This window comes from Priapulus caudatus, unplaced genomic scaffold (assembly GCF_000485595.1).
Source record: "Priapulus caudatus unplaced genomic scaffold, Priapulus_caudatus-5.0.1 Scaffold2987, whole genome shotgun sequence".
Lineage (NCBI taxonomy): Eukaryota > Metazoa > Priapulida > Priapulimorpha > Priapulimorphida > Priapulidae > Priapulus > Priapulus caudatus.
This window is the reverse complement of record NW_014580048.1, coordinates 834-12,808: the sequence shown is the minus strand read 5'-3', so window position 1 is coordinate 12,808 and position 11,975 is coordinate 834. Positions and strand designations below refer to the sequence as shown.

Here is an 11,975-nt window from a genome sequence, read left to right as displayed (position 1 = left end):
GATTTAAACTATGTACAATTCATGCAGTTTAAAACCATTATATTAATGTGTACACTCAGCACATATTGATACTACAGTACAACAATCTATTGATTATAGAACATATAATTAGGGTATATATTATAGACATACCATACACATAGTAATTCTCTACAAACTATCACACATTTATCATGTATACACGCGCGCGCGTGTGTGTGCGTGTGCGTATGCGTGTGTGTGTGTGTGTGGTGAATGTGTGTGTGCGTGTGTGTGGTGAGTGTGTGTGCGTGTGCGTATGCGTGGGTCACGGTGGGTTTGTGTGTGGTGAATGTGTGTGTGCGTGTGTGTGGTGAGTATGCGTGGGTGTGCGCGTCCGCGTGTGTACTAACTATGACTGAACGTACGAACGTATGTATATAAAGTATGGGTGACAAATCGTATATCCATAAAAATACGAACAATATTAAAATGCCACGAGTGCACAACACGCACAGAAGCTGACATTAGCGCTAACGTTCTTTGGCTGACTGCAGTACATTAGCCTCACAAACGCAAAGTACATCAAAGATGAGTTAATCAATCGCATTAGACTCAGCAAAGAGCATTAAAGAAGGAGAGTCCTGTAACACGCCACTCAAAAATCTGCTGGGCCACTATCCTTTGCTCGTAATCAAATTATCACAAATTGGAGAGTGCCCCCCCCACTCTGAACTGACAGTACCGTTAGACTTGTACCTGCTCTTTACCTTATATAAGAACACCCGGGAAGCAATCTGACCAGGCAGCACTACATACCAGCTTGTTAATGTTATCGAGGACACACCTCCTTTTAATAATACACCCTAATAATGTGACAGTATCATTGGCTCTCTTTAAATATATCACTTGTCTCGGCAAAAAACACTTCGATTTTTCTCACTTGTCATATTTCGCGTATGATAAGGGGCATTACCATACATAGATGTGACAGCATTGCTGGTTGACTAAAATACATCACAAGTCAGGGAAATATAACTCGTCTCCGACACCCTAGAGGGCATTACAGGGTGATTTATTCAACCTGGGGAAGTCATGTCCCATTCGAGCTTCACCATCAGGTAACGTTATTTCCTTCTGTTGAACAAAACTCCATGTCCCCTGCATACCAGAGAAAACGTTTAATGTCTCATATGGGTGCATATAGAAGTAGGCGCAATACTATCATCTTCCCAGTGCAGAAGTTTCACATGGACCTCACACATTTATAAGATTAACATTTATTCAAAATACTAATATACCTTTTATCAACCTGACTGAGTTGTGACTGTTGCTGAACGTCTGCACTTTCACTACTCTGCCTTTGCCACGCTTTCATTATTCAAACATCATTACGTATAAATCGATGCCTTGGAAGGTTCTCAACCCTGACCATTCTACGCTACATAGATGCTTGCAAACTAACAGGTTGCACAGTGGCGACATGACACGGATGCAGCTAAGCACCGAAATGAGTCGCAAGCTGACGAGGTATAGCGAACGCAGATGAAAACTGGTTATTTCCCAACGATCCCTGGTCGAAGACTATTCAGAACAACATGGTCGTCACAACTCAAATCTACCTGCCACTAAACACTCAACTCCGCATTTTGCCACACGATTGTGCCACAGCCATGGCCGTCACGTGTTGTCGACTGCCCTCCTGCACTATGGATTCTTTGCCACTGCCTACACGCTAGTTGGCACTCGAGGAACGAGAGCCTTGTCTGCTACAGGCAGCGATACGTCATGTCATAATGTCAGCTACAGGAAGGCCCGTGAAGGCATCGCGCGTGATACATCATGTCTTGTTCTTCTTGAAGCAGGTGAGGCAAGGTTGCAGATAGTCCTGCCACTTCCCGTGCAGGAGGCCACGCCCATTGTTCTTCACTGCCCAGCAATCCACCTGTAGTGAGAACGCACAAGTATCAATAGCAGACAGCATTACTTAGCGAGGAAACCACTGTGTGTCGCGCACGCATGCGTTGACGGTGGCATTCCTACAAGACCACAGTCAAACCATGATGACGGGGGCACTTCTGTAGAAAGATGATTCTTACAAAAACATGTGCTTAATTTCCCAACTTCGAGTGTTCAGTCATAAGCCTTCAACACAAACAGACAGGGTGGAGCACTCTTGTACACACACCTCGTACATATGCTGTGCTCTGGACAGCTACACATATACAACTACCACCTACTCTTATCTCCATACACATACATTTTGGTTTAATGTTCTCCTGTGCACGCCCACACAATTTTCCACAAAAAGCAAGAACTAACCTTCTTCTTAAGATGCTCATCTCTACGCTTGCTTTTGCGCACCCTGACTTTATGCCCTTCAGTATATAGCCATGCCCTAGTTAATTTAGGTATAGACTCGTTCCTCTGCTTTTTCTTAACAATTTTCACCGACCTATGATACAGCTGACCTGCAACCAAAAAAATGATGATCTCAACAAAAGTTACACAATGAAATGGCCTAATAAAGAGACACATTGTGAGGATAAGACAAACGACAGAGTAATATGAGGCAAACCACACGTATTATATGACTTTTACTGTGTTTGAGTACATTTTATATACTGTAGAGCACGTGTGAATATATTTCAATGTAGCATTCACAATAGAAATCAATAAATTATTATTATTATTATCATTATCATTATCATTATCATTATCATTATCAGTATCATTATCATTATCATTATCATTATCACTATCATTATCATTATCATTATCATGACTATTCACCCAACACTCCATGTGTGGACTTTGAGAAACCCTTTCCCTGCATGATGTAGAAGCCCATGTAAGCAGCTTTATTGTTTGGCCGGTGATGTCGGAGTACAATAAACTTCACTCCGTCTCCAATACTGCAACACATAAGACCACAAATCATTGTTCACAATCACAAACCGATTTGTCAGATGCCAAGACTAACTGATCTGATCCTAAATGCCATCATTTCCACCTCAAAATCACCACATCATGACTCCACGTCCTATACCTCCCTGTGAATCCGGCTCACACCCAGCATGATAACCCCAAGTCACATCCCACACCATACCATAATGCTAGGTCACACCCCCCCTGTGACCACAGGTCACACACCCACTGTGACCCCAGGTCACACACCCACCGTGACTGCATGGCTGAACCAGCTAACGTTGTTGACCCCGGGTGGGAGGTCACACCTGCACGCTCCTCGTATGTATATAAAGTATGGGTGACAAATCGTATATCCATAAAAATACGAACAATATTAAAATGCCACGAGTGCACAACACGCACAGAAGCTGACATTAGCGCGAACGTTCTTTGGCTGACTGCAGTACATTAGCCTGACAAACGCAAAGTACATCAAAGATGAGTTAATCAATCGCATTAGACTCAGCAAAGAGCATTAAAGGAGGAGAGTCCTGTAACACGCCACTCAAAAATCTGCTGGGCCACTATCCTTTGCTCGTAATCAAATTATCACAAATTGGAGAGTGCCCCCCCCCCACTCTCAACTGACAGTACCGTTAGACTTGTACCTGCTCTTTACCTTATATAAGAACACCCGGGAAGCAATCTGACCAGGCAGCACTACATACCAGCTTGTTAATGTTATCGAGGACACACCTCCTTTTAATAATACACCCTACTAATGTGACAGTATCGTTGGCTCTCTTTAAATATATCACTTGTCTCGGCAAATAACACTTCGATTTTTCTCACTTGTCATATTTCGCGTATGATAAGGGGCATTACCATACATAGATGTGACAGCATTGCTGGTTGACTAAAATACATCACGTGTCAGGGAAATATAACTCGTCTCCGACACCCTAGAGGGCATTACAGCGTGATTTATTCAACCTGGGGAAGTCATGTCCCATTCGAGCTTCACCATCAGGTAACGTCATTTCCTTCTGTTGAACAAAACTCCATGTCCCCTGCATACCAGAGAAAACGTTTAATGTCTCATATGGGTGCATATAGAAGTAGGCGCAATACTATCATCTTCCCAGTGCAGAAGTTTCACATGGACCTCACACATTTATAAGATTAACATTTATTCAAAATACTAATATACCTTTTATCAACCTGACTGAGTTGTGACTGTTGCTGAACGTCTGCACTTTCACTACTCTGCCTTTGCCACGCTTTCATTATTCAAACATCATTACGTATAAATCGATGCCTTGGAAGGTTCTCAACCCTGACCATTCTACGCTACATAGATGCTTGCAAACTAACAGGTTGCACAGTGGCGACATGACACGGATGCAGCTAAGCACCGAAATGAGTCGCAAGCTGACGAGGTATAGAGAACGCAGATGAAAACTGGTTATTTTCCAACGATCCCTGGTCGAAGGCTATTCAGAACAACATGGTCGTCACAACTCAAATCTACCTGCCACTAAACACTCAACTCCGCATTTTGCCACACGATTGTGCCACAGCCATGGCGATCACGCGTTGTCGTTGTCGACTGCCCTTCTGCACTATAGATTCTTTGCCACTGCCTACACGCTAGTTGGCACTCGAGGAACGAGAGCCTTGACTGCTACAGGCAGCGATACGTCATGTCATAATGTCAGCTACAGGAAGGCCCGTGAAGGCATAGCGCGCGATACATCATGTCTTGTTCTTCTTGAAGCAGGTGAGGCAAGGTTGCAGATAGTCCTGCCACTTCCCGTGCAGGAGGCCACGCCCATTGTTCTTCACTGCCCAGCAATCCACCTGTAGTGAGAACGCGCAAGTATCAATAGCAGACAGCATTACGTAGCGAGGAAACCACTGTGTCGCGCACGCATGCGTTGACGGTGGCATTCCTACAAGACCACAGTCAAACCATGATGACGGGGGCACTTCTGTAGAAAGATGATTCTTACAAAAACATGTGCTTAATTTCCCAACTTCGAGTGTTCAGTCATAAGCCTTCAACACAAACAGACAGAGTGGAGCACTCTTGTACACACACCTCGTACATATGCTGTGCTCTGGACAGCTACACATATACAACTACCACCTACTCTTATCTCCATACACATACATTTTGGTTTAATGTTCTCCTGTGCACGCCCACACAATTTTCCACAAAAAGCAAGAACTAACCTTCTTCTTAAGATGCTCATCTCTGCGCTTGCTTTTGCGCACCCTGACTTTATGCCCTTCAGTATATAGCCATGCCCTAGTTAATTTAGGTATAGACTCGTTCCTCTGCTTTTTCTTAATAATTTTCACCGACCTATGATACAGCTGACCTGCAACCAAAAAAAATGATGATCTCAACAAAAGTTACACAATTAAATGGCCTACAAACGATAGAGTAATATGAGGCAAACCACACGTATTATATGACTTTTACTGTGTTTGAGTACATTTTATATACTGTAGGGCACGTGTGAATATATTTCAATGTAGCATTCACAATAGAAATCAATAAATTATTATTATTATTATCATTAATTTATCATTATCATTATCATTATCATTATCATTATTATTATCATGACTATTCACCCAACACTCCATGAGTGGACTTTGAGAAACCCTTTCCCTGCATGATGTAGAAGCCCATGTAAGCAGCTTTATTGTTTGGACGGTGATGTCGGAGTACAATGAACTTCACTCCGTCTCCAATACTGCAACACATACGACCACAAATCATTGTTCACAATCACAAACCGATTTGTCAGATGCCAAGACTAACTGATCTGATCCTAAATGCCATCATTTCCACCTCAAAATCACCACATCATTACTCCACGTCCTATACCTCCTGTGAATCCAGCTCACACCCAGCATGATAACCCCAAGTCACATCCCTCACCATACCATAATGCTAGGTCACACCCCCACTGTGACCACAGGTCACACACCCACTGTGACCCCAGGTCACACACCCACCGTGACTGCATGGCTGAACCAGCTAACGTTGTTGACCCCGGGTGGGAGGTCACACCTGCACGCTCCCCTACCCCCCTTCCCTCTCCCCATTCGCTGCGCTTGCCTGATGGTGGCGTTGCGTCGGTAGCCGATGCTGACGTGCAGGTTGCTGTGGATGAGGCCGGTGTGCTGCTTCCACGACAGCGTCATGCCGTTGCTCGTGCGAATCTCCGTCGTCGTCAGCACGAGGTGGAAGTCACCGACGGCGACGAAGATGCTGCCGAAGTACGTGCGTGGCTTCCTATGATGGCGCTGACGTCGCACGCCGATGATTTTACCGTTCACATAGATGCCTGCCGCATGAACAATATTCATATATATATATATATGAATATATATATTTGTGTCAAACCCCTGCATAATGGGAATTCAAGGGAAACGCCAAGAGTTATCTTTATGGACGTGTGTCCGTTCCACAGAAGTGGTTTCACTATTATAATCGCATTTCAAGAAGAGGACTGCAAAAAGAAGCATTTGTGGATAGTTGCCTGTTCTATAGAGGTAGTTTGCTGTAGGACCGCTAACACAGGTTTGACTGTATACACGTAAATGAGCCAAGTGCACCTAGGCAGAGCGCGACTAAATTGGCAGGTTGTCAAGTGCGCAGTAAATTGCAATAAAATGTGCTTTACTGCATTGCTAATGCAACTAATGTGTAACAAATTACAGTAAACCTCGTAAAATATAATCGCCCTACAATTGAATGTTATTGCCTTGAGAAAGACGCTTTAAAATGAGTAGGATTTCCATCCTACCTGAAAGGAAATCCCCATCTCGAAAATTGCGTTTAGACGTGCAATTTCGGTTAATGGAGGTAAATTAAGCTCATTGAATTTGTATGAACGAGCTGTGATACCTCTCATCTTAAATTACGCCATTAATAACAATTGTCCTACAAATTATTTTAGCGAAGCAAAAAGCTGATAATAACCATAATCTATAAGATAGAATAACGTAAATTACATGATGTACGTATAAACGTGCACATGAAGGGTGGAATATCTTGGCCTCAGTTATCCATCAGAAAACTACTGGAAAAATTATTGCTTGGCGTAATTTGAATATATGTTCACCAATTAAAGCATGTCTTAATATAGCAGGCAGTACTTTAGGACTTGTTCTTCGTCGTTTTCCTGTGTAAAGACGACAAACACTACCAACCAGTAGGAGGTGCAGAATATCACGTCGTAAATGCCAACGGTGACACGTAACATTCATGATAATGCATTTCTGCACGATATGTTATGTTTTCAGGCATCATTTGCCGGGGACAATCTTTAATAGAGCAATGCAATAGGTACATACCTTTTTTGTCATCACGAACTAACTGCAGCACGTCACCAGGGACACCATCTATTGAGAAGCAGATTGCACGACGGCTACCGGTCATATTCACAATGAAGTGAGGGTCATTATCCACTGCAAGTAGGCAACGATAATGCTTCACGAAGAGAACGAAATATCACCACCTTCGACAACAGCAATGTGTTTTTAACAAAGTTGTTTATTAATATCAAGCATATTTAACAGGCATGCATTGCACGCTGTCAACTTCGTTTGCCGTGCCCACTCAAGAAGAAAATACAGAGTAAACATAATTAACAGCATAACTGATATCAAAAACAAAAGAAATTAGGTAACCAATTTACGTCCTTTGCTAATATGCACTAACTTACTTTGGGAAACCAGTTTAGTGCATAGCAAACTACACCTAGTGGCCCAGTCACAAGTAATTGCCCTATCCACCTGGAATGACTGACATCTAACTCTAACCAATCAGTGAAACGATAGATGCGTTCTAAACATGCTACTTATCAACGTCGTGTCATAGAGTCAAATACACGTACAAGCTGCTCTAGCTTGAACTACCAGGAAACAATATTGATTGGATGTGTGTATGTATGGTTACCTTGCTTAGGCAGGCAGGTCAAATGACCACAATAATATATTGAAACTCCTCTGACTGTGTTGCTGTCTCTTACCTGAGTAGGATGAGGATGAGGATGAGGATGAGGATGAGGAACGAGGTGAACTGTACCCATGATTGTTTTTCCCAATGCTGGATTGTTTTTGCTGATCCATCTGTGTCTGACCTGCAACGACAGAGCTATCATGAAAGTTGTGAACACTTAATGGTTCCACTTTAAAAGCTCTGCATTGTTAGTTATATCCCTGCGGCTAGCATTTGGTTTCTTCTACTAAAATTATCAGCAGTGTAATGTTCTTTAATGTTTCGCTATATTTACCACTGCATCATGACGTCTTTACATGTACTCTTATATCAAAAAAGTAGAAAAAGCAGGAACCACCATGACAGCAAATGCCAAGCAATAAATCTCTACAAGTATCGTCTAACTTGATCAATCTTCCATTGTTACATCTCTCATTTAAACATGAGAACATGCACTTCCGGCAAGCAGTGCACATCTGTTGTATATGTAGCGTTGAATATCGGCCGGAGCGGCCGGCTCGGAGCTACATATATAAACGGAGATTATACCTAGAGCTGTAGAAGTTTACCTTTGTCATGAGACAGTTGGAGAGAAGAGTCCGGTTCAACAACGACCATCGATGTTAGTCCAGGAATCACGAAATTGTACTGAGGAAAATGCAAAAGTTAACATTTATTATGCTATAGTATGCTCTGATGGTACGCTATCATAACAGCATTGCACACAATATATTATACGCACTATAGAAAGAATAACATATTGAAATTGGAATTCAGTCAGTAGCAATATATAGAAAAAGTTGGTTACATACCATCAGGGAGATATTAAGAGCCTGCTTCTTCAACTGCTGGTGATCATATGCGACATCGGCGAGTGACATATCTTTAAGCAGTGCCATCACAGACTGGAAAGCCCAGATTCTCTCCAGGTAGCCTTTTCTGCTATCTTCCATAGTGTCTTGACCCACCTCATCTACCTATATTTGAGTAAAAAGAAATCACCATAACCATCTGCAAAATGCGCATAGGAATAATTTCACGTAAGTAGAAGGTGTGTGCATGTGTGTGTGTAGTCGTGTGTGTGTGTGTGTGTGTGTGTGTGTGGATGCATGTGTGCACGTGCGCTCCTATTTGTGTGTATGTGTGCATGTACGCGACATAAATGTGTGGTTGTGTGTACTGTGTGTCTCACTGTGTATATATAGTTCTATGCATCTGTGTATGTGTGCCTACATGTGTGCCTACATGTCATCTGCTTCTGCGCTTGCATGTGGAGGTTTGTGCATCTGTATGTGTTTAGGTGGGGAGAGAGAGCCCCCTGTTTGTGATTGTGTATCTGTGTTGGCATGTCCGTACGTGCTGCTCACCTGTAAAGTGAGAGAGATAGGACCTTGTGCAGACTCAGCGTCCACTCGTGCTGTCAACGCCTCTGATCTGTCGTCACTCAGCTTTCCAGCAACTACAATCTCGGTGCCGTTCACATAGTTGGGGAAATAGACTCGAGTCAGTGACGATCTGTCAACTGCAAGATAATTTTGCAAGTGCAAATAATATATTAATATCATAATTATGGTTTAGCGTATCAAATCCCGATTACAAATTGAGAACAATGGGCGGTAAGGTTAGGACCATGTGTTTTGCAAGTTTCCATCTACCATTCCATATTATATATGACAGTTATACTTATAACACTCGCCAATAGATAAAATAGCAACATACTAACAAAACTATAGCAGCGTCCAAATTGTACTTTTTCGGGTAAAGAAAGTGTTGCCCTCGGTTTAATCGGACATTTTATGGCCCCATGGAAAGATAGAAGTGCACCATTTTTTAAAAGCATTTCCTTCATAGAAGGGTTACTGTGGACACTCGAATTTTCACAATACTTTTTATGTGGAACAAAAAGGCATTCACAACAAAACACAACAAGGAATTCATAAAAGTAGAACAGAAAGGTAAGTAAGGAAGGCAAAGGCAGGTAAGTAAGGAAGGCAAGAGCAGGTAAGTAAGGAAGCCAACAGCAGGTAAGTAAGGAAGCCAACAGCAGGTAAGTAAGGAAGCCAACAGCAGGTAAGTAAGGAAGCCAACAGCAGGTAAGTAAGGAAGCCAACAGCAGGTACGTAAGGAAGGCAACAGCAGGTAAGTAAGGAAGCCAACAGCAGGTACGTAAGGAAGGCAACAGCAGGTAAGTAAGGAAGCCAACAGCACGGTAAGTAAGGAATGCCAACAGCAGGGCAAGCTAAGGAAGCAAGCTAGCAGGATAAGCTAAGGAAGCAACAGCAGGGCGCCAAGTAAGGATGTCACTATCATCGTAGTAAAGGAAGCCAACAGCAAGGTAAGTAAGGAAGCCAACAGCAGGCAAGTAAAGGATAGCCAACAGCAGGCAGTAAGCGAACGCCAACAAGCCAGCGTAAGTAAGCGAAGCAAACAGCAGGCAGTAAGGAAGCCAAAACCCAAGCAGCGTAATAAGGGAGCAACAGCAGGGCCAAGTAAGGTGATAGCACAGCAGGTAAGTAAGGAAGCCAACAGAGGCAAGTAAGGAAGCCAACAGCAGGCAAGTAAGGAAGCAACAGCAGCAGTAAGGGAAGCCAACAGCAGGCAAGTAAGGAAGCCAACAGCAGGCAAGTAAGGGCCAACAGCAGGCAAGAAGGAAGCCAACAGCAGGCCAGTAAGGCAAGCCAAGCAGGCAAGTAAGGAAGCCAACAGCAGGTAAGTAAGGAAGCCAACAGCAGGTAAGAGAGGAAGGCAACAGCAACACATGCCACCAGGTAATGTGGTAAAATTTGAGCCCTGCTATGGGAGACGTGCACTGCATCAGCACGACTTACCGGCATCGTCGGGGTATTTCACCTGAACGTGGGTGAGCAGTGGCGTGCTAAGCAATCTGTAGAACTGGTGCATCTGTACGGATGCGTCTTTGTCCTTATAGATCTTCGTCGCAATGCCTTTGTTCTCCCATGCCAGCCGCTCAAGGAAAGCCATGTCCGCGCCATCGCCGAAACCTGCGAGATGCACGAGCGTTATGTTACCAAGTATCCATCCACTGGATTGGCAATGCTCACAGATCTATGCTGTTTTACATGTCAAATCATGTACGCACGCACGCACGAACACGGAAACACACGCATGTGTGTGCGCACACACACGCACGCACGCACGCACGCACACACGCACACACGCACACACGCACACACACACACATACCACACACGCACACACACCACACACGCACACGCACACGCACACACACACACCCCACACTGTCACATACCACAGTACACACGGATCTGTTCGCCCTTTGAAATAGAAACTACACAGGAATAATTTTCTGAATAAGAGTTCTTGTCGCAACCATCACTACATCAGTTGTTACATGAAATGATAATTACTTTTTAATTACAAGAACATTTTGAAATCGAATGTGTCATCAAACATGTAACATGAATCTACATCCACATCTAATTGTTGACTAAAGATCACCATTACATTACTTGGCAGTTGTGAAAAGAAGCAAAATGACAGCAACAATTAAGAGACTAGTAAGAAAGAATGCAGTAAAAGTGCATAGCAATCATATACAAACGACAGCAAAAAATAGGTGAATGATGGAAAAACAGTGACTCAAACACTAAACAGCGCAGACATACCCAGCGTGTGAACAGAGACATCTGGAGGCCTCTTTGCTAGGACAGATCGTCGTATCTTACTGAGGTCGGTAATTCCGGACGTAGGCGATCCGTCGGACAGCAGGAACACGAGATCTGACTTGGATGCGGTGGTTTCATTTAGCTGCTTCAGAGCGTTGTCAAGGGCAGCGTTAATGTCGGTGGCTGAAAGAGCACTGACCATCAGCACATCATCATACTGTGCTCTATAAAACAAGTGTCGCGGAGCGACAGCGCTCATCTAACGTCTACTGCGGTGACTCTGTGGTGGAGTGGTGGGATTCTAGTAAACCCTGTTAGTCCCAAATGTGTTCACATACACGCCGAAACAGTGGAATGCACAGGGATGGTATCAGGGACCTTCTCAAAGGAATGTTTGTTGGGATCGTTATGAAAGTTGCCACGAGATGGCACGTACGTTT

The 11,975-nt window shown here is 43.5% G+C and overlaps 2 protein-coding genes across 2 annotated transcripts; both read right to left on the bottom strand.

Moving 5' to 3' along the window:
* Window positions 1-304: 304 nt before the first annotated feature.
* Window positions 305-2,870, bottom strand: LOC106819219 (inter-alpha-trypsin inhibitor heavy chain H5-like). Its single transcript, XM_014823867.1, has 3 exons — window positions 2,752-2,870; window positions 2,281-2,429; window positions 305-1,903 (listed from the first exon to the last, which is right to left on the bottom strand). Exons 1-3 carry the CDS (start codon window positions 2,807-2,809, stop codon window positions 1,799-1,801), a joined length of 312 nt encoding a protein of 103 aa, XP_014679353.1. The 5' UTR covers window positions 2,810-2,870; the 3' UTR covers window positions 305-1,798.
* A 341-nt stretch (window positions 2,871-3,211) lies between these two features.
* Window positions 3,212-11,760, bottom strand: LOC106819218 (inter-alpha-trypsin inhibitor heavy chain H3-like). Its single transcript, XM_014823866.1, has 11 exons — window positions 11,536-11,760; window positions 10,717-10,890; window positions 9,256-9,410; window positions 8,701-8,865; window positions 8,458-8,536; window positions 7,920-8,030; window positions 7,243-7,356; window positions 6,002-6,230; window positions 5,512-5,633; window positions 5,104-5,252; window positions 3,212-4,728 (listed from the first exon to the last, which is right to left on the bottom strand). Exons 1-11 carry the CDS (start codon window positions 11,735-11,737, stop codon window positions 4,624-4,626), a joined length of 1,605 nt encoding a protein of 534 aa, XP_014679352.1. The 5' UTR covers window positions 11,738-11,760; the 3' UTR covers window positions 3,212-4,623.
* Window positions 11,761-11,975: the final 215 nt, after the last annotated feature.

Coding starts and splice junctions, on each gene's coding strand:
- LOC106819219 (XM_014823867.1), bottom strand. CDS start 2,809: ATGGGCTTCTACATCATGCAGGGAAAGGGTTTCTCAAAGTCCACACAT. Junction 2,430..2,751: donor GTCCACACATGGAGTGTTGG/GTGAATAGTCAT, acceptor TTTTGGTTGCAG/GTCAGCTGTATCATAGGTCG. Junction 1,904..2,280: donor ATGAGCATCTTAAGAAGAAG/GTTAGTTCTTGC, acceptor TTCTCACTACAG/GTGGATTGCTGGGCAGTGAA.
- LOC106819218 (XM_014823866.1), bottom strand. CDS start 11,737: ATGGTCAGTGCTCTTTCAGCCACCGACATTAACGCTGCCCTTGACAAC. Junction 8,031..8,457: donor CCAACTGTCTCATGACAAAG/GTAAACTTCTAC, acceptor CTGTCGTTGCAG/GTCAGACACAGATGGATCAG. Junction 4,729..5,103: donor ATGAGCATCTTAAGAAGAAG/GTTAGTTCTTGC, acceptor TTCTCACTACAG/GTGGATTGCTGGGCAGTGAA.